The following is a 22020-nucleotide window of genomic DNA, read 5'->3' as shown; positions in this document are numbered from 1 at the left end:
TATATATATATCCTTCTAAGTGTTTCTGAATGGTAGACCAAGTGTAGACACATCATAAAAGTTGGAGGCCGATACAATTATTACGTTCAATTGTCTATTTTTGTCTGTTTTTTTTCCCTCTTTTTCCGATTTATCAAATTTGCCCCTAATTGGTGTTTACCTTGGTGCTTGCTCAGAGATTTGGTCCCAGAGCAGTCATTCACCCATTCACGCACACATTCACATGCTGAAAGTAAGAGCTACTATGGTTTAAGGTTATCGCTCCAACTCCTCCTTGACTTCTTAATAACTCCTCCAAGAGTATAATCTCAATCACCGGCCGTTTATGTGGCAGCTTCGCTGTACAGTAAAGCCTCGTCAGCTTGTCCTTGTTAACCCGTCATGACCCTGACGGGGCCTTCCCGCGTGGCTACAGTCTGTCACCTGCTGAGACCGAGTCGTTCATGCGTGAACACTTGGCCACGGTCCGTTTTGTTACCATGGCGACAGCAAGCGTGACCACCCACAAACCCTTCCCAGACTTGGACCCTTTGCTCTGCATCGCATCTGACCCGCTTTTGTGCCCTCACACCAGCTTCTTCAGGACAGATGGTGGAAGGCCGTGGTGAGATTTAACAAGAATGTTCAACGCAAATCTGTGGCTGAGGCAGAAATGATTATTCCTGTCATACTCCGAACACGTTGAAAATACATGTTCTGACCAGACGCCACTAGTTTGTATAAAAATATATATTCATAGAGTAGCATTAAATAGATCGCATAGTTCCTCATTCTTCATTTGGTGTTGTTATTTTTTCTTATTTCATACATTATTCTCATTTTGAAGATTTTATTTAAACAAACAACTAAAGTCCTGAAAGTCTAAACTTCAATACTTCAATCTAAACTAAAATTAAACGTGTCTTTTAAAACTACTGTAGTTTTTAGATGTCAAAATTATTTCAGTAGACATTTAGACGCAAAAATCTTAAAAAATTAAAAAACATTACAAATTATTGTCACAGTAAAAAATCTTACTGAAAACTTAACTGCTCAAATGTTTTTTTTTTCTTTCAAGTGAATAAACGAGCAAACTTTTAGAATGTGCTGAATTATTTTTGCAAAAAAAGCAAGAGAAATACTGAATGTTACATTTTATGGCTTATAAGATTTAATTGCATTAATTTCTCTAAAGTTTTATATTTTAGTGTTGTCTAGAGATAAAAATATTCTTAAAAAAATCAGAGCTATACTGTGCATGTAATTTAGAAATTCATAAGTTGTTGAAATTCACAAACCTAATGATATAAACAGTTTTAGTTAGTTGTTTATTTCACTTTATGCTAACACAGGATCAGGATTTTAACTATGTTTAATCATCTTTGCTAAAAACAAATTCTGCAAGTAAAGTAATTAACATAAAACTACAACCCTGAATTTAATTGGTGTATTATATAGATTTCAATATTTTGTTTTGTTGTACTTTAACTTCTATGAGAGAGTTATACATTTAATTTCAATTAGTTGCAGTTTTTTTCCCCAATTGTTCAACAGTGTTTTAGACAAAAGTCAAAACTGAATACGTAAATCCTTTCTGTATCATTTCTTACACTTTATCGTAGAAACAACAAATACAGACGTACTGAGATGTGATAAACTCACAGTAACAATTTTATGAGGTTTGTCCAGGACTATATCACAACGATTGGATGCTGTGGTTCCAGGCATCCAATCTGAATTGAAATTGCTTTCTTTGTGCAAAGTTCATAGAGATTTATTTGCAAATCTTTTCTTTTTTGTATATCTGTTCATAAAAACGAGATGAAAAGTGAGCAGCCTCACATATGACCTTAAGCATTCCCAGATACAGTAATATTTCTAGAGCAGCATTTATATCCTGTGGATTCAGCAATGTGTTATCAGTTTCTCTTCCTGCATCTTCACCTTGTGCAACACAGAGCGAACGCCAGGCAGTCGCTGAACCAGATAAATTGACTTAATGCTCCATAAAGGGCGGAATGGCAGACTCCATCATGATTCAGGCCTACAACTCGTCAACATGATAATGATCACCCTCATTTATCACAGGCAATAAGCTGCGTCCAATCAGACGCAGCATCGCATGCGTCTGCCTCTGTTGACCCGCTGCCTCTCTCCCGTCCCACCCCCCACTTCACCATGCAGACGCATGGTTTCTTAGCAACCCACAAGCAGCCTATGGAGCACACCGACTCAAACGTGCCGTATCTCATGCGCACACACTCACACACACACACACACGCACACACACACACACACACACACACACGCGTGATCGGAAATCTGAGGGAGGAGGATAACATGTTTCCGTTCAGCCCTCAGCCAACTAAATATACAACCAAATACAAATACACAATCTACCTGCCTCCATGAAGCTGATCGGTTCTGCTATCAGCTGTGCATCTACTCAACATAATCTGTTAAATGAAACTTTACTATCGCACTTAGTCATTGACAATTTCTGAATGGTCACCAATATTTAAAGCCCAGCAACCATAAAATCTGCACTTTCCAAAAGGCTGAAAGCATTACGAGATGGAAGTTAAAAGCTCTGCAGCCTCCATGCAGTTTGACACTATTAGCACATTAAGGGAGAGCTTAAATACAGTCAGCAGACGATGGATCAACCAGTGCCCTGAGCGGGAGACAGGACCATAATTCCCCTAAGGGGTGAGGGGGGGGGTTTTGGTACTTTAATAGCAACTTGCATGAAACCACAGACCCTGGAGAGAGGTGGGACTGACTGGATAATAATGAACAACCTTTGGGCAGCTCTAAATCCCATACAGCCTCAACCCACGCACACGTTTACACAGAAAAAATAGCATCTATTTGCAACCATTGTATGCATAAAAGGCATTAAAGTGTCTAGAAAAAAAAAGACCTGGAGAGAAAAATCTATGTTACATGCATATGACATGTTTAGAGGGTTCACTGGGTGTCAGGGGGATCATTTCAGCCTCAGCAGCTTATGATAGGGTGATGGAGTGAGTACTTTAGCTGAAAGCAGGGGAGTGAGAGAAGGATGAGTGTGTTTTCTTCTGGAAAGTTGCAGTAAAATTGCAGCCTGCAGAGGAAGATAAACATATGCAATGCGAGGGTCATTTAGAGAAATACTGCCTTGCACAAGAAATCATTTCCTTATTATAACCACAATCTTCACTGTGTTTTATTAGAATTTTTACGTGACACACAAAACACAAATAGCGCATAATTATAATGTGGAAGAATACTTGGTTTCTATTACGGCTGCAACTAAAGATTATTTCAGTAACTGATTATTCTATTGATTATTCTGACAACTAGTCAAATAAAAAAATTGACACCTTCAGGAGAGCTGTTATTAAACCACTTAAGACTTTTTTATATAAAATATTAAAAATACACTTACAAGATGCAAATAAGCAAATAATTTTTTAAATAAGGAAAAAAACATTTTATTGTGCAAAATTAAGCAATTTTTTCCCCATTCTTTCAGTGAATGCTCTAACATTTGTAGCAAAGGATGCATCTGCAGCTTAAAAACCATACCAACGTTTTCTGCTGCACTTATCAGTGCAGTGCACTGTACTGTGCACTGTATAACTCATTATTTTTTGTATAAATTGACCAATAATTGGATAGCAAAAGATGCTTAATAGGATTTTTTTTTATTTACACAAGTTGAACTAGTACAAGTTTGTGTTTATCTTAAATGCAAAATGCATTTACTTTTACACAGTTTTACAGTGTTCTTTCAGAAAATTTTATTTTTTTAGTCTATAAACTCCAGTTAATTTATTGATTACTAAATTAGTTGACAAATATTGCCATTCACTGCGATTAATCAAATCAATCCCAGTTCCTTGTAGTTTTACAAATAAAAAGCAGAAAAGCATGATGTGCTTTTGTATTCAGACCCCTTCCTCTGGTGCCCCGAAATAAAATCCAATACAAAATATTCCAGCTGTGCGTAATTTAGTCTGATCACAATTCCAGCTGTTCTATGAAGGTAAACCTTCTCTTGAGAAGGTTTACCTTCATAGAACAGCTGGAGATTTCTCTCCATTTGGCGTTTCATGTGGTTTGTAAATCTTATAAAGCAATCATAATCTGGCAGTCCAGCTTGGTCCACGGATATTTGTTGCCCTTTTCCTCTTTAGGTAAAGCTGCTTTGAACAGATTTTCGATTACACACAACTAAATATAAACAAAATAAATACTGCATGGAATGGATGCTATCTGAATACAGACACAAAACATTTCGAGACTCAAATCCGTGCAGATTAATGCCTCTATCTGGCCTCATGCTTTCAAATAGCACATAAATACAGCACTGAAAGTGTGTGTGTGTGTGTGCGTGCGTGCGCGTGTTTGTGTGTGTGTCTGTATGCGTGCATTTTGAAGGTCTGTAAGAACCTCCAGCTTTACCCAGTGAGGATTCAATCCGCCCACATCAACAGCAGACAGCAAACCTTTATCTGAGTCAGATTTATAAATGTTAAGCCTTTCAAGTGAGGCACGCTGACATTAACGTTCGAATCTCTTTGTCGTGTTGCACAGCCTCTTCCGGCTCTGTGTTCTTAATATATGTCCAGTCTTTCTGACTGAGGCAGAGAGAGAGACCTGCACACAAACACAGGTGACCTTTAAGGGGGAGGGGAGGTCACTGCATGTTGTGTTTCTGTGAGCAGTCCATGGACTCAGCAGCTTGGGGAGTACATGCTCAGAGCCTGGGCCAGACCTCCCTCTGCAGTGTGTGAAAGACGAGAGGGAGAGACGGGGACAAATATCCCATCAGCCCCCACTCAGCCCACACGCTCGGACCATGTTTAGGTCTATGAAGGAGAAAAACATATATACACCAAGTCAATGTTACAAAAACTGAGGTCTTCTGGACAATAAAAGAGCTAGAAGTTGATAAAAAGTGGAATCCAACATACCTTGATTACTTCATCTAAATCCCATTTTTGGGGCTTTTTTTTTTTTTTTAAAAACAAAATATTTTCTGTAATTAAACTAAGAAAAAAATATTTTTCCATGGAAATCCTAACATCAGAAGACACTCAAAGACTAATAAAAATAAAGTGTTTATTGGACATCTCTCATGTGTGAAGAATTTAAAATAATTGCAAAAAATGAATACAAGAAACAGAAGAAAGTTTGTAAGCTTCACATACTTGTATAAGAAGAAGAAAATAGCTAAACCCTGTTCTAATAAATTAGGTTTTGTGCAGGTATAAAATTAACTCACATTTAGATTTTTCTGAACATTCATACGATGTATTACAGGACGAGCACCATGATGACACACGTGCATGCATCGGGGGAAAAGATGCGACAAATGTAGGACAAAACAAGGTAAAACATGCTGAGAACATCAAAACCTGTCGGCACGCATTTCTGTAAACCTCTCTTGTATTTGCACTGCCCCCTGGTGGCTGGCATAAAACAGTGCAACAAACTTGCATGTTTATTTCTTCACAATGACAAACAAGCCAGGATGTAGAGGATTGGCTTTTCTTAAAGGAAACAAAAAAAAGTCCTCTTTAACATTATATTTACCACAATAAAGCATTTCACAGCCGAGTCAAATTATAAATAAACTTCATAAGAAGTACATAGTTAGCTTTGAAGAGACAAAAAAAAGCTTCAAACTAGCATACTTTCATTTAGCAGCCAAACAATCTGCTTTTTAAACCATATTTTGTAAAATAAAACCTTACAGTAAATATTGTTTAGTCAGCTTAAGTAATAGAAAAAACTTTTTTACCTTTGAGAAAATCCTGAACGATTCTGACTTTACTAATAAGCTTGTTTATGAAATCAGCTGTCTGATTATTAGAGAAAGTAGAAGTAAAAAAAAAGCGCAGAAAATTCAAATAAAAGACCAGTGAAGTAAACAAGCAGTAGCAAAAACATAAAAACCAAGAGCCAAACTCTTTGACCATGGAGGAAATTAGATTTTATGGAGAAAAAAAGCTAATTTCAACAGTATTAATTTTCTTTAGTATTGAAGAAAAATAAGACTACATTCAATCCAAGGTAAGCACTGACAAAGAGCAATTACTACATTTACAGTAATATTTAAGATACGATAAACAATACAGCATTGTTCTAAAGGAATTAAACTGTTATAAAAGATAAGTGAGTGCACAGAAGGACCAGTTGTTTGTTTATGTCGTTATTTCTATTTCCACTACTTAATGGAAGAAAAAGAAAATAATTTTAGTGTTTTCTACCAGTTTCCTACAGGATGTTCAGGAGACAGGAAACATTGTGTCGCATCACTTTTAACTACATGCTGAACAAACGTCCTTTACTGCACAACTCTGTATATTCATCCATGGAGGAAAGACAGACAAGTTCTAGTTAATTTGAATAAATGCTTAATTACATTCAAGATTTATGAGTCATATATTGGATTTCTATCCATTATATGATCCACAAATACATTCATATTGTAGATTCATTACGTAAAGAGTTAATTTTTTCAATTGTTTTCTATCCATTTGGATGATTGCTACTTACAGCCAAAGAAAACCCTAAATTTAGTTTCTCTGAAGACTATAACTGAAGCTATTAAGCATGTTTTTTTTCAAGACAGAAATGTCAAAGTATACACATGAACTTTGCATGAGTCACTGGATCAATTCAGGGGGTTTGGAGGCGATCAGGCTGCTGTTTTTGCTGACGTGCTAATCCGCAAATCACCTCAAGAATGTGGTTATTTCTGTCGGATGCGCACCTTTTTCTACCACACTTTTTCTTTCCACCTAAYTTTCCACTAATATGTTTGGATATTAGCGTATTTATTGATCTCTTTGAATCGTCTGATTATTTGAGGAAGTTAATTTTGGGTTTTTATTAGCCATAAACTATGAAGGAAATTAATACCACTGAAAAAAAGGAGTTCTGTTTGTTTTACTTCCACCGTTATGTCCATATTATTATAATCATTCATTCACATCAATTACACTGAACAAAAAACTATTTGACCTAAAACAGACTGACTCAGAATTAGACATAATCATCTACATAAAAAGTACAGAAGCGCGAATAAGACCAAAAAGCTTCAATTGTTCCAAATTGCTGCCAAGGTGCTGAATAATAACTTAATGTAGGTATTTCTCCTACTTGTGTTGCTTTTAAATAGGACTCTGGCCTATGTCAGGCTCCGGCTGACCGTCAGAGTAGTACGGATCCCCTTGATGGACTCTATGATTGTGAACCCTCAGGTTTCCTCTGTGGGCAAATCTTTTCCCACACTCGACGCAACCAAAGGGCCTCTTTCCCATGTGAACATCTCGCTGGTGGGCTCTCAGGTTGCCGCTGCGGGCGAAGCGTTTGCCGCACTGAGCGCAGCCGAAGGGACGCTCGCCCGTATGCGTGCGAGTGTGAACGGTGAGCTCTGACGGCGTGAGGAAGCTCTTGTCGCAGAACTGACAGGGATGCAGTCTGACTCCGGTGTGCCGTAGAAGGTGCCTGCGCTGATGGGAAGGGTAGGTGAAACACTTGGTGCAGTAGGGGCAGGAGTAAGGGCGTCCGCCACCTCCACTGGGAGTTACAGGATGATTGTGAGTGTTGGTCTGTCGCGCTGCGAGCAGCTGGGAGTTGGACTGTGGTCGCAGAGGATCTCTGGTAGTAAAATTAGCAACTCGCCGTGTGTGATTGATGTGGCCTCTTGCACCTCTGTCGTCTCTTGTTCGCCATGATTCACCAGACGAGGCTGGAGTGAGATCTGTCTGAGTCTCCTTTTCTCCCGGACTCTGATCTGAGTTCTGGTTCTCGGACTCCTGGTCCAGATAAGCAAACGAGGCGTCGTCGTCTTCGTTGCTGGTCTCGTCTGATCTAAAACCGCGYGGGAAGGAAGACGCGTTGTTGCCGATGCTGCTGCCGGCTGCGGCGGAGCAGTCAGTGCCGTCTGCCTGCAGCTGGTCCAGACCTGACGCAGCACCTCGAGTGGCGTTCAGTCCAGGTAACCACTCACCTGCTGGAAGTAGACTGGATTCAGACTTGGGAGAGCAGTGGTCAGGATGGGAGATGCACACGTTTCCATTTTGGGCTTGGACTGCACCAGACCGTAATCTAAGATGCTGTTCATAAAAAAGAGGTAAAAGAAATCTGTAAGAACCTCAATATTTAACAAAAACAAGATTTGAATGAGTATATACATATTTTAGCTATATGTAGACTGTGTGGGTCACGGAGAAGAAGCAAAACATCTCACCTCATGTTTTATGGCAGCTCCTTCCTGACCTGTGACCTCTTCCTTTAGTATGTAGAGTATTTCCTCTGCTTTCGATGGACATGGATCCTTCCCCACACTCAGTGCTATGCAAAGAGAACAGATTTGTGCAAACTCTGGTCTTAGTTGTACACCGGTTTTACTGTATTTACATAGAATTTCAACAAAAAATACAAGAAAAAAAGAAAAACGAGTATTCTTATCAAAGATAAAATAATACATAACACTAAGAGCTACAGTTCTTTCAATGTTATAAGTATTTGTTTTTATTTTTACTGTTGTGTAGGGTACAGCTCCTGAACTAAAAACAGATTAAATTATGAGTATTTCTGAATGCTTTCTATGCAGAAAGTCACTCCTTTCGACATGGACCCTTCACCGCAGAACAGGGTTGTCCAACTCAAGTTATCAAGCCGATGTTCTGCATGCAACACAGTTCAAATAATGACCAAATTATGCCCTCAGTTTGTCGTCAAGTTCTGCAGAAGCTTGATAATGAAACATTAATTCGGTTAAATTGTGCTGAACTAAGAAAACATCTAAAACACGCTGGACTGCAGCTCTTGAGGAGTGGAGTTGGACACCACTGTATTAGTCCACTCAGTGTTAGGAAACATGTCACTTCAAGTTTGCCAGCAATAATTTTAAAACAAGGTCAATTATAGTTTAAATAACTTACATTATTTAAACTGCCTAACTTTAGGCTGTGGTTATATTTCTAGGTTTTTCCAATACCTGATCCTGTCGGGATCTGTTGCCTCAGGCTACCCTCTCCGTCTCCTGATGACGGCTCTCCCTCCTCGGTGCCTCCACCCTTAACTTTGTGCCTCCTCTCCACCTTCTCCAGCCTGCAGCGGAGCACGGAGATCTCCTCGGTTTTCTGAGCCAGCTCCGCCTGCTGTTCGCACAGGCTGCTCTCGAAGATCTTGGCGATCTCGCACACGGCGGCAGCAAGCAGAGAGTCCATGACGGTGGCCAGCTGAGCGTGAAAAGCGCTCCTCACAGACTCCATGCTCCTTTTGTTATGATTAAACCCGTCTTAATGTCTGAGACTGACCGACACACCGCTGGGAGCTTCCAGAAAACAACACGACATGCTGCCGGAGATACTGTCAGGATACAATTTGGAGTTAATGACAAGAGCCTGCTAAAGTGTTGGATATTTTCGACCGTAATTTAGTAAAAAACAAAAAAAAAACCTTTAAGAGACAGGAAAATCCCTGCTTCGCTTTCTCGTTATCTCTGAAAAACATGTAAACAACGACCCAACGAAGCTAGCAATGCATCCTTTAAGCTAGCACTTGCGTTTAATGTATAAACACTACATTAAAAAAGAAAAACGGATTAATAGACAATGCGGTTGTAATTTAATGCCAGTAACTTTCTGTTGGCTAGAATAAAAGTATAGCAGCCTCACTTTCAAGGAAAAAAATCGCACGATTTATGTAGCAGGTCGGCACCTGTGAAGAGATGTAGCAAATCTCGCGATAAAATGAGAAATCACGTCCTGCAGACGTGCAGGTAAGGCATGTGCATCGCAGCTAAATCTCAATCTTCAACTAAAAGACTAATCCAGCTATTTTAGATTTCAAATATAAATTTATCGCATTTTAATTCTATGGGGAAGAAAAAGTCGGCGTTWAAGGAAAAAAAACAAAAAAACATTAGCAGTGAAAAACTACAGTTTGCTTTATTTCAGAACTCCAGCATGAAATTAAAATCAAATAAAGGAACATCAGGAAGCATTGCAAGTCTCCATTAAATAAAGGTATTTTTTTACCGTCAAATTCAATACTGTCAACATTTAAGTAAAAGAATTAAATATTATTCTCAAATGTTAAAAATGAACAAAAACTAAACACGATTGCCAAGTACAAATTATTCCTGTAGAGTAAACCCATTTTTAAAACTTAAATCTGTTGAACCAATTTAATTGACTTCAGAGAGCTGTAATGATCCAGCTTTCAAGAACATCAAATAATACAGTTGTAAAGTACCTAAGATGTATCAAATGCAAACAAATACTTGGAGAGGCTGAACCTTCATATTTATAAAAAAAAAAAACAAGCAAACAGAAAAAAAAATGCATATTTTTGGCTTGGCTCATATTTCTCACAAAGTGATGAAGCACTTTTGACTTACTCGACAATCACCTAGCAAGTTTATAGATTTCATTTTATTTATAGATCTCTTAAGAGTTTTCACTTTCTGAGGATACATCTGCCTTCGTCAGTCTGATTGTAGTCAGCAAAAACAAGACGTTGAGGTGACTACTAGATTTTGGAGGACAAACCRTCTCGYCTTATACTCTTACCTGTGATTTGAGAGAGAAAAAACGAGCTACTTTGGCATCTTATTTTGACTGAAATTGGTTTTAAGAAATACAATATTTGGAGCTTTTCTTTTMSAATTCTGAAGTAAAAAACAAAACAGTGGGTGTAAATTGCGGCTTTCAACGAGGACAGCAGCTATTCCTGTTGCAGTCTTCCKGCCCTTCCTCTTATGTACTCAGGTTGGTAAAAAACAAAATGTACATCACTTATCACCCTCAGTGGCCTTCATTCTTGCAYTTTTTCGCCTTGTCTTAATCCTCCGTCTTCGTCAACATCTTCTAAGGGCTCAGTCCATCCAAGGTCTCCATTTTGGTTGCTGACCTCCATGAGACTTTTGTGGTTTTTCTCGTGTACATCAAATTCCTTTTTCTCATCAAGAATCTCTAGACATACAGGTGTAGTTTGCATCTTCTCGCTATGACACATTTTGTGTCGTCTAAATTTTTTTCTGGAGTTAGTCTTGTAGCTGCACTTCTTGCAGGAGAACTTTCGGGTGGAGGGGGTTGTTTTGTCAGAAGACTGCGTGATTTCCTTTTTCCCGATCCCCTCRGCTTTGCTGGAGTCGARTCCTTTGTTTTTTACGGGAGTCTTCTTCCCTTGTAGTCTGCGTTTTTCCTTCATCAACTTCTTGTACTCTGCACAAACTCTCTTATGGTATTTCACATCGTTTTGGAAGCAGAAGGCCTTCAGGCAGCCTTTGCACTTCCTCTGGGAACGCTCATGTGCATGCAGRCCATTTTTTGTGTTCAACACCTTGTAGCAAGTCTCACAAATGTATTTGGATTTCCTCTGATCTTTCTCTTTGTGCTTTGACGAATCTTCTTCGTCTTTCTCCTCTTTTTTGTCGTTATCTGTAAAAGTTTCCTCACTCGTTCGTCTTTTCCGAAGCCGGTCCAAACCGCTGAGGTCGCAGTAGTCCTTGCTGAGACCTTGGAGTAATCTGTTGAGGTCGCCACTTAATTTCGGGTGCCGAGCTGCTTGATTAACGGCTGGTTTACTCTCGTCTTGGCTCGGGTTTGGCTTTTCATTCATGGCAGAGACTGGGAGGAACAGACAGACAAATGGAGAATGTCATTTGAGACCTTTGAACTTATGTGTTGTGAGACAAAGTAGTTTAGCAACAACAAAGCAAAAAAAAAAAAAAAAAGGGCACAAATAATTTTGACAGTGAGGTGAGAAGCAGGAAAATGTAACGTACATTAACCGCCCTCAGCCCCCATATTAACATTGACAGTAATTCACTATTTTCAGAAGGCAGATTAATCACAATGTAACATAATGGGAACCATTACGCCAATAGAATCTTAGATTTTTGTCTGTTTGAAGGTTGTTCCATATTTATGTAAAACTGGAAACACCTTGCTTTTCAACCTTGTAGAGAAACCCTGATCATTTTTATGAAAGTGTCTATAACGGAGCCAATAATGAACGCAAAACATCCTGAAGGCATCGGAGAATGGTCAAAATGGTCCATAACRCAACTTACTTCTTTTTGATCTCCTGCCGACTGGAGATTTCTGTACGTTGATGACATTGTTGTCCTCCTAAAAATAGAAAAAGAAAAACATATACAAGTTACATCTCTAAAATGTTGTAAAAAAAAAAATTTTAAATCTCAAAAGAAAGAGTGAAGAAAACGAAAGGCTTAACAAGGATCAAACAATCAGATTAAGTCTCCGCATGTTCAGATCTGGCACTGACATCCATCCTGGGCTCACTGGTTTTCACTTTTACWTGACTTCTGGATTTCATCATTAGTTAAGCTGTCTGACAGGAATCTGTCCGGGGTCACACTGAAAGATCGCCCAGTGGCCTCTTAAGCAACAAGCCCACTGTGGGATGTGGCACCATAACAATTAGCTCGTATCACCAGGTTACAGATCTGATTGCTCACCCCACGCGGTTTGTGTTATTGAACAACCATTCGCCATCACCAGAACTTCCTAGATCCATCTACACACCTCGTGCTTAACAAGAGGAACAGGAGACAGACGAATGGAAAACTGGCGCAGTCTTACGCTGGGGCAACCCTCTTCCTGTCTGTTCGACGTATCACAGCCCAGTGGAGCACACCAGTCATCGGGCACTGCGCACAAACAGACACACTAAGCATGTTTAACCCCAGAGTAGTAAATACTCAGATTACTAAATAGAACTGAAGATGTGGAGTTATGTTCCTCATACAGCTTTCCAATACAGCGCCATATTACTTGAAATCAAATAAACAACCCACTATACCTTCAACATCAATCTCAGGAACTGTGACAGGCTGTTCTGGGGCAACTTCTGGCTTTGATTGGGTTTCAGTCGTCTCTGCTCTTCTCTGACTGCTCATCTCAAAGTCTTTAAGCTTTAGGTCTGCAGCTTGTAGCTTTTTTTTTAGCTGAGCAATCTCTTCTCCCTTCTGCGCCATCTCCATCTTATGGTTATACAGTGCGCTTTCTAAGATCCTCATGACTTCAAACACGGCCGTCCTCAAGACGGAGTCCATCGTTGTGGTCAGCTGGACCCGGACGCTTCGCATCATACTGTCAGACATGATGGACGACGACCTACAGCCGTTCCTTCAAAGCACGCGAGACGTTGCGGAAGTCCTTATTGGCTACACACAAGAGAAACATGATCAGATTACAGTCGTCAACAAATGATTTATTTTTAAAAACCTATCATGTCTTATAAAGTAGACAACATGAAATGCTTCGGTTGAATGTGACAACATTGTGGTATTGTAGTATTTGTATGCTACCGTTTTCCACTTATGATAAAATCACGCTTTGCATGCCAACAAAAAAGTTGTAATTTTATACTTTTAGCTCCATGTACCAGGATTAAGTACAGGAAGATGGCATTTTACAAAAGGGTWATTTATCATAAGGCAATATCCAATTTCACACACAATACTGAATCCACATATTTAGTTTGAAAGAAGTTTGTTTTCCAAAATTAAGCGAAATTTTCATTTAATTTTTAATAAACAACTTAGGCTCTGCTGTTATTTCATGGCAGTCTAACTATTGATACCTTTAGAGAATGTGATCTATAGTATTTAGTAAATTAACAAATCCAGTAGCTCGTTGTCAGTGCAACAAACYTCTGGTCATATAATCTTTCTAAGATAATATGCTATTAATAAAGTTTTTCGCATTTAAAACTTTAGATTTCACTTTAACACGTGTTATTTTAAATAYGTTTYATCATAAGTACGCTGGAAATGTGCATTGGGGTATTTTAATTTTTCAATTTTTATTTTTTTGTGAATAAAAGCAGACCTAAAACTAATGCAAGATCTACAGATAAAGATCAGAGGCACCAGACTCACATGGTGAGGAACACACCATGTGACCAGTCAACAAACCGTGTTGACGAAAAAAGCTTCTGACTAAAAATCGGATATTGTTATAACATCAGCAGTAAAAAGTAAGAGCCACTGGTTACTTTGCCAAGCTAATGAGGAAGTGATATCCGGTGGTGTCCTCATCCGCCATTTTTCCCTCACAATCCCCGACAAGAATGTAAAGCATTTTGTGATTTACTCCGTTAGTTTTCTTCGACTCGTAAACGTCTCATATCAATGCTACCGCAATGCTACAAGATAAAGTTCATATGCCGACAATCTGACACGCATTAGCGACGTGGCCTAAGGAGAAGAGACCTAGCGTTAGCGTATTCCTGATAGCTGTCAAAGTAACCCCACAAGCATTCAAGAAACAGTATCTGGACACCAGCTGCATTTGAGATCAACCTAGGCTCACCTGGGAGATGGCTTTTTGTTACTAAAACGGAGAAAACGTGTGGAAGGTGACGGTACCACAAACCAAATGGACTTTTCCCGCCGACTATCGCAATGACGTCGTAGCTCTGGTCTCTGTAGTTCACAGAGCCATAAGGAACCTTCTGATTGGTTCATGTGTTATCATGAACCAATCACAGCATCTTACGCCGCAGATGCATCCGTTGCTGCATTCAATGTATATCGTAATTCATCATTTCAACCCATGAAAAGCCGGTTAGGCACATTGCAGTGGTACGAACCTGGAGAAAAATGAATACATGTTTTTTACGTAACTAAAAATAAGTTCTAAAGAGTTCTACAAATGTTACCTTATCGTTAAACATGTTAACAAAAGATAAAAAAATGTATGATAATTACTTCCTATCCTATCCAAGATCTAACATAAAACATATATGGAAATTTAGATTGAGAATTTAAAATTCAACATGTGTTAAATATATACTGCTCAAAAAAATAAAGGGAACACTTAAGTGTTCCCTTTATTTTTTTTAGCAGTGTATATTCATGCGACTGCTTTCTTTTAATTTTGCTAATTGGAAACTTTAAAATGCAGTGTTTCTAAACAGGCATTTCTCCCTTATACTTTCTTTAAATTTTTATATGCTTGCTCTTCCTGCGAGACAAATTTAGAAATGCCAACAATAAACACAGAATATTCACAACTAATAATAACCCAGTCAATAATCGTACAAGAAACAAGTGMAATGCACTTTTGCAATGAAAAGTGTATTGCAATACACTTTGCATTGAATAGGTCTTGGATCATCTTATTTACAGATTTGTTTTTGCAACAGTTTTCCATTTAGTTATGTCAAATTACAAGATAGATAATTAAAATAAACTTCTTAATATTTCATAGAAAACAGTTGAAATTTCATTCATTATTAGGGAACAAATTATGGAAAAATTATACTAAAATTTTATTCCAATTATCTCTCCAAAATTTTAAATATAGAAAATGTCTTTTAGAGTAAATATGATTACAATATGGTTTGTATTTATAATCAACCTAAGTGTAAACATGTTAATATATACTTAGCTGTATTTACAATTAGATTCAATTGCTACATTTATTATCTATGGCTTAGTCCTTTATTTTAACCGTGGAATTTAGTATGTTTGCATRTATTTTTTTTGTCTGAATTTTTAATCTKTGATRTATGCCCCTATTTTTTCATCTCAACAGTACTTTTTGATGGTGTCCTTCTCTTATTGTGATTCTACGGTGTCTGTGTTGTGCCAAAAAAGATGAAACTAGCTTAAACACATTATCTTTTTGCAAGCAATAAGCAAAGAATAACCAAAGAAAACATGGCTTCATCCATGACCTACAGGATTTTTWTTTATTTATTATTGGATGGAAAAGGAATAGTGCAAAGCAAAAGGGTCAAGTTAAGTGCTTCTTGGACAAGCTCCACAGTATTCCGACTGTTCTAGTCTGCACCTCTGACTGCCTTTGTTATCCACTGCATCGCTTTWGACTATGTAAAGTAGGAAAAAGCTGGAATGATCTTCTCTCTTAGAAAGTTGACCTCCATGTCAGCCAAAGGTAGTATTGTTCCAGCCCACATTGGCTGCATCCATGTCCACAAAGTTAATGTAAATCCTGAGACAGACACAAGGAGAAACAAGTTAATGAGAGTTGATCTCAGCGTTACATGTCACATGAAGCAGCCGTTGTGTATTCATTACCTGTCAGGAGAGATGCTCAGGTGTTTGTTGAGCAGTCCACACAGCAGTTTTGAATACTGCTTGTTGTGAGAGCCGCCGATCTTGCCGATGCTGTGGAGGGAGCAGAGGGCGCAGGGGTCTCCCTTTCCTCCAAACATCATCATTTGGTCAGGGTTGATGTGCACAGCAATGTACTGGTACATGCAAGACAAATGCAAAAAAAAAAGGGGGGGGGGGGGGGGAAATCCAGTCAGATACAAAAAAGTTAACTTGTTAAAAGATTAGGATATCTATTTTGGTCCCGTTGACGTCTTTGTACTTTTACTTTATTAAAGTTGCCACAAATAAATCGTCCTCTTAGGTTTGTCATGCATCCACGCTCAGTCCAGGCCATGTTTGCGTAGCTTCACAAGGATCTGCTCTCATAGCAGATTAAATGCAACTGCATTTCAGTAAAAATTTAAACATGAAATGATCATAACAGCACAAATAAAACTGATCCATATGAACAGCACGAGGTCCACATTGATTCTCCAGAACCGAGTGACCCCAGGCCTACCTGCACAGGTTTGCCTATCGCCTTGGCCAGCTCATCCGTGGCTTCGGACACCAGAGCCGCAGGGACGTCGCTTTTAGCCACGTTGGTGTTCACCACGAGCATCGGCATGATTCTTGTCGTTTATTTTCTCCACTGCTGGAGCTGCTGCAGATGTGTTCCTCTCCTTCTGCTCACACACGGAAGAAGAGAAAGAGAATTTCCTCTTTCTCTTTTGTAGTTTCGGCCGGCAACAACGTCAGAAATTGTTCACAGCGCCTCCTACCATCCTGGAAGACCTGTCACTCCAAGAGGTTGTGACGTGAACGTATTTCGGTTCATTCCGGTGTTTGTTTTGCATCATTTATTTATTGTTGTAAAAAAATATTTACATGATGGAGAGGACAAAAAAGGAATATTTCAAACAGATCCTTGAAAATAGACGACAAATGAACTAACCAACTAATTTCATACTCTCTCAATAGTCTCCAAATATGACAGGACAAATTGTTTTCAATCCTGAACGTTTGCTACAAAGGCACAGGAAGAGGATGCTCATATGCCTTGGTTTTCTCAGACTTTCATTCARAAAGTTCATCTGTTTGTCACTGCAAGCATTTACATTTATTTTCACATTTACCTACCTTTAAAATTAAACAATTTTAACGTAATTTTAATTGTTTAATATGTTTATTTTCATTCTTTCCACACTTATTGCCTTTAAAATCGAGAACAAGACGATTATTTTTGCGTGGCTCCAATGTGTTCGTTATCTATTTTAGGCAAGATGCCAGGTTTAGTTCACTAAATATTCTATTTAACCATCTGGGTGTGTTGTCAAGTCAATTTAAGAAACTTTACCCATAATGTCCCAAATTGTGGATTTAATAGTTAGTTAGTTAGTTAGTTAGTTAGTTAGTTAGTTAGTTAGTTAGTTAGTTAGTTAGTTAGTTAGTTAGTTAGTTAGTTGGTTGGTTCGTTAGTTGGTTCGTTAGTTGGTTCGTTAGTTAGTTAGTCTGGTGCGTCATATAGAATTAAAGGCAAAGTCAGTAATAAGAAACCCGTATTTGTGTCTGATTTTCTAATAACCTATTTTCTGAGATAAGACCATGCGTTAATGGACCCCAACAGTCCATTAACGCATGGTGCATTTTTAAGATGCGCCTGAACGTCGGAGTAGGGTAATTACGGTAGTGAGCAGGCATCATAAGCAGTGCTGAGGGAGCCAAGGAGGAAAACAGTGTCAGCAGCAGCAGCGGGAGACAGGGAGACGGAGAGGGCTGAAGTTGGATTGCGCTTCCTTTTGTCACCGCTTCCCATGACTTACTCACCCAGTGAAACCTGTAAAACCACACTGTGTGTTTTAATTTTACGTCTGCTAAGTTAAAACTTGGGTATCGTCTGCAGAAGGTGCGTATGAAGAGCTAAACTAGCCTTGATGCTAGCACTGGAAACCCTCCTGCGTTCCACTTCAACATTCTGACATGTTAGAGAGTTTACTAACAAGCGAAATTGACGRAGATTTTTCGTWTGGTGTGAATTAAACTGATATATCACCGTGGTTACGGTTTAAAAGGGCTGAATGGAGGGACTATAGTGTAATTAAATTGTTACAGGTGTGGTAAGTACATATATACTGAGTCCTCTKAGATTGAACAGTTGATTAAAAATATAGCAGCAGCAGCTAGCTAACTTAAACTAACGGCTACCGAGGTGATTTCCTACATCTTTAATCGATTAGGTATGATCAACTTCCAAGATCCAGTTTGTAAACCTTCGTTAACGCCGTCATCAGTTAATTAATGCAGAGTGTTGATCAGATCCACAGCGCTCCGAGTCAAGATGATGGAGGAGTCGGTGAGCGCCTTTGAGACGCATCTGACGGCCGTCATGGACAGCCTGATCCGCGCGTCGGTGTGTGAGATCAGCAAGCTCTTCCAGGAGACCGTGAACAACTACCTGGTGGAGCTGTCCCTCAACAGGAAGGAGAACGAGRCTCTCAAGCTGCGGCTCAAGCTCACCGAGAGCAAGCTGAGGACGGAGCGCAAGTACGGGATGGGCTGGGCGGCCAGCCGCCGCAACGCCGGCCTGAATGCAGGCGAGGAGGTCGTAGGGCGGCAGAAGCGGAAAGTTGACGTTGCCCGTAAGTATTTTGATGTAGAGTGGTTGAAGACTTTACCACAGTGACTCGCATGTCTGTCATTTCCATCAAAGATGTATCTGCATTTGTGTGTTTTAAGTGGAAAAAAAAGCTTTATTCTTGCTGTGCAGACACTGACACTCTTGTTTTGTTGGAAACCATCTGGCAAGAGCTGATCTCTCTCCCTTCCTCCTCCGCCTCCTCTTCATGATCTTTCCCTCCATCCTTCGCCTCCCCCTCTCCTCTCCTCTCTTTGCACTGCATTCTGGCCCTCCCACTCCTCTTTCCTTCTGCTCCCTCCCTTCCTGCCTTGCTCCTCTCCTTCTGTCTCCCCCCTCCCCTTCCTGCTCCTCCTTCCGCTCTCCTCCCCCCATCTCCTCCTCCTCCTGCTCTGTTTCTTTCCTTGATCACGTTGCACACACACACACACGCACACACACATATATACTCCCCCGCCTCCTTTCCTCTCCTGCTTCTCTCTCCACCGCCCTCCATAATTACACACTCAACTTCTCTTCTCTTTTTTTTCCACTTTTCATCCTCTCCTTCAACATGTCACCCCGTTTCTCCTCCTTCTCAACAACTCCGCTTCGTCCTCTCCTCTGTCATTTCTGTCACATGTTTTTTTTCCTCTCCTTCCCACTCTCCTGTGTGTCCTTCTACGCCCCCTCTCCTCACTTGTTCATCATGCTTACTCCTCCCCCTGGTTGATTTCTTCTCTCCTTCACCCCAACCTCTGTTTGACTCCTTTCCCCATCTTCCTCCTCCACATCTTTCCCCTCGTCTCTCCTTCATCCTTCATTCTTTGCCTCCCAATCATCTCCTCCCACTCGTCTCTCTCCCCCTCATATTTCATCGTCTGTCTCCCTGTRCCCTCTGTCTCCACACCTTCCTCCGCCGCCCTCCCCTCACTGCAGGAGGCAAGCTGAAAAAGGTCCCAGCAACGGTCCACGGCAAAGGATGGCCTGGAGGTGTGTGGGAGGAAGGAGGAGGAGGAGGTGGTGACGGGGGAGGAGCAGCTGGAGGGGCTTTAGGCTTAGTAACGGGAGCAGGAGGAAGAGGGGGGAAGGAGGCCARGGAGGCGTACCTCGTCCAGTTCCCCCGGGATGAGGAAGACGAGGGAGAGATGGAGGATGACGAGGACGGGGAGGGCAGCCTCAGCGGCGAGGGGGAGGAGAACGCCAACATCAAAGAGGAGGTGAGGGAGACGGGCTTTCTCGGTGGAGGAGTAGGAGGAGAAGGTGGCACAGCATCACCGTGTTGCTCGGCAGCTTCATGTAGACCGAGTAGGAATGTTGACGGAGAGATAATGAGGAGAGGTGATGAGAGGTTCGCTTGCATCTCTCCACCAACAAATCACAGCAGAGATGTTGGCGATAAAGAGAACGCTGTTGATTTGATTTTTTTTTTTTAAGCTGCTAGACTTCCCCTCTTGAGTGGAAATCTTCAACTCTCAAGTGCAGCAAGGCTTTTCTAATAATTCTGGCAGAAGTATGAAGCGTTTTGCTATGCAAACACATAACCAAGTGGTATGTTTTCATCTCGGCTTAGTCTTACAGCGTTGAGCAAAAAAATACACCAAAGAGATAAAAATCATTCGCACAATCACGAACTGGCAGCTGATAAATGAAGAAGTGAGCATGGACTAGAGATGACACGATTACAAACATTTTAAGTGATGTACTTCCATTGCCTTATGTCATGTCGCGAYTACAAGCTTTTACGTGACGCATGAATTAAACTACTCTGTTGCCCCTAATTAAAACCCAGTGGAACTGATTGCCTTTAGAGTTCATTTGCATGAAATAATTGTCATTGCCATGCTAAGATCTGAAAATTAAGTCTGACTGAGCATGAGACAGTTTACAAGAAAAATGAACAAGGAGTGCAAAACTGGGAGACATAAACACCAAGACTGTGCTGTACTGTAATTACAGCAACAGGTGGATCTATAAAACACTGACACAAGGTGGGTGAATAAAAATCCATGCCACACTTTTCAGACTTTTTCTAATTGTTATTTTATCCTCCTCTTTTCAGAAGGCCTGTATGTGTAAAGCTGGYGCTTCTCGTCCTCTTAAATTCAGAAGCCATTTTATACTTGAATAATTTATTTTTCACTGTGTATTTCCACTAACGACCGTTTAAAAACAAACTGCATCACTACACCAATGACAGAAGTAAATGCTTATTGTGATACTTGGACTATTTCTTCTCTTCTCAGGGATGAACTTTTCTTGTTTTCTTTTTTTAAATTATATGAAGTTGTTGCTCCCCAGAAACCATCCACTTTTCATTTGTGGCGTATTTCACACTGTGTGACATGAGTTTAGGGTTTGCTGTTATTTAGGTGAGTTAATTCTTCCAGTTTGTCTTAATGCGTTCTGTCTCTTTCAAACCTCTGACGATAAATTACGTCCTAAAGCAAATTTAACTTAACGGCACCCATAGCTTGGCTTTCATCTGACCATTAAGAACAAGAATCAAAGCATATATTGCCTGTTAGTAGTAAACCCATGTATTAAAAAAAAAAGACAGAAATGAGAGCTTTCATTGTGGTTTAGTTCCAAACAGCAGCACCATATTTGATATTTGGACACTGTGAATGTTAAATGTGAACAATTTGGTCTGATTTATAATCTCTCTCTCCATGACTCAGCTGTTTGCTCTCTATCTCTGCAGTTTTCTCAAACGGAGGGCTATCAGCCTGCGTCTCTGAGGCTCATAAAGGAGGCGTTGAAGATGAATCCGCCCAACCAGAACCTCCTCACTGGCTCCAAACCCCAGAGTGAAGGTAATGAGCCCAGGACGCTCAGACTGAGACAGGGCAAGTCAGAAAATCTTAAAAGAAAGTGAAAATCATTCCTCACACAACCGCTCTTCTCCCTCCCTCTGTGTCTATCCTGCAGGCCTTTCAGATTGCCCCTCAGCTATTCATCAGAAAGTAGAGGAAGAGGAGGACTGGGCCCTGAAACGCTCCGAACCGGCAGACGGGGGCATGACGATGGACGAGCTTCGAGGCCTGGAGTCTGCGCTGAGAGCTGAGAGAGGCCGCGAGCAGGCGTCCAGGACGGCGTCACAGCATGACGCAGAGGTGGTGCAAGGGAGCGAGAGGAGCGTGGCGCCGAAGTACATCGGACTGGACGGGCTGGAGCAGGAGGGTGAGCTGGATCCTYCGCCACCTGCTYTGCAGAGGGAGGAAGCCGGAGTGAAGGACCCTGCGAGGGCTGGTGGCGTTGACGGAGCGGACCTGAAGCTAGGCTGGTCGAAGAAGCTGAGAGAAGTCGACTGTGCCGCTGTGAC

General features: G+C 40.5%; 4 protein-coding genes across 6 annotated transcripts in view; 1 reads left to right on the top strand and 3 right to left on the bottom strand.

Moving 5' to 3' along the window:
• Positions 1–6609: 6609 nt before the first annotated feature.
• Positions 6610–9754, bottom strand: LOC103471347 (zinc finger and SCAN domain-containing protein 32-like). Of its 2 annotated transcripts, XM_017307261.1 has the most exons (4): positions 9445–9754; positions 8981–9354; positions 8228–8331; positions 6610–8093 (listed from the first exon to the last, which is right to left on the bottom strand). In XM_017307261.1, exons 2-4 carry the CDS (start codon positions 9255–9257, stop codon positions 7146–7148), a joined length of 1329 nt encoding a protein of 442 aa, XP_017162750.1. In that variant the 5' UTR covers positions 9258–9354; positions 9445–9754; the 3' UTR covers positions 6610–7145. The 2 variants fall into 2 exon arrangements, with proteins under 2 accessions (XP_017162750.1, XP_008418504.1); XM_008420282.2 differs by having other exon boundaries at positions 8981–9754.
• A 155-nt stretch (positions 9755–9909) lies between these two features.
• Positions 9910–14652, bottom strand: LOC103471346 (zinc finger protein 93-like). 2 transcript variants are annotated; one of them, XM_008420280.2, is made up of 5 exons: positions 14331–14652; positions 12817–13180; positions 12597–12664; positions 12065–12122; positions 9910–11618 (listed from the first exon to the last, which is right to left on the bottom strand). In XM_008420280.2, exons 2-5 carry the CDS (start codon positions 13115–13117, stop codon positions 10804–10806), a joined length of 1242 nt encoding a protein of 413 aa, XP_008418502.1. In that variant the 5' UTR covers positions 13118–13180; positions 14331–14652; the 3' UTR covers positions 9910–10803. The 2 variants fall into 2 exon arrangements, with proteins under 2 accessions (XP_008418502.1, XP_008418501.1); XM_008420279.2 differs by having other exon boundaries at positions 12540–12664; positions 14331–14651.
• A 1031-nt stretch (positions 14653–15683) lies between these two features.
• Positions 15684–16816, bottom strand: mif (macrophage migration inhibitory factor). The gene is made up of 3 exons (XM_008420283.2): positions 16602–16816; positions 16064–16236; positions 15684–15977 (listed from the first exon to the last, which is right to left on the bottom strand). Exons 1-3 carry the CDS (start codon positions 16707–16709, stop codon positions 15911–15913), a joined length of 348 nt encoding a protein of 115 aa, XP_008418505.1. The 5' UTR covers positions 16710–16816; the 3' UTR covers positions 15684–15910.
• Positions 16817–17774: 958 nt separating this feature from the next.
• Positions 17775–22020, top strand: part of LOC103471740 (uncharacterized) — a 5674-nt gene continuing 1428 nt past the window's right edge. Inside the window, exons 1-5 of the mRNA XM_008420922.2 lie at positions 17775–17987; positions 18398–18720; positions 19635–19915; positions 21400–21511; positions 21627–22015. Coding sequence (XP_008419144.1) covers positions 18420–18720; positions 19635–19915; positions 21400–21511; positions 21627–22015 — 1083 coding nt within the window. The 5' untranslated portion in view covers positions 17775–17987; positions 18398–18419. The remainder of the gene's footprint in view (positions 17988–18397; positions 18721–19634; positions 19916–21399; positions 21512–21626; positions 22016–22020) is intronic.

This window comes from Poecilia reticulata, linkage group LG10, assembly GCF_000633615.1.
Source record: "Poecilia reticulata strain Guanapo linkage group LG10, Guppy_female_1.0+MT, whole genome shotgun sequence".
Lineage (NCBI taxonomy): Eukaryota > Metazoa > Chordata > Actinopteri > Cyprinodontiformes > Poeciliidae > Poecilia > Poecilia reticulata.
The sequence above is the reverse complement of the archived record's forward strand: the minus strand, read 5'-3'. Positions and strand labels throughout refer to the sequence as shown.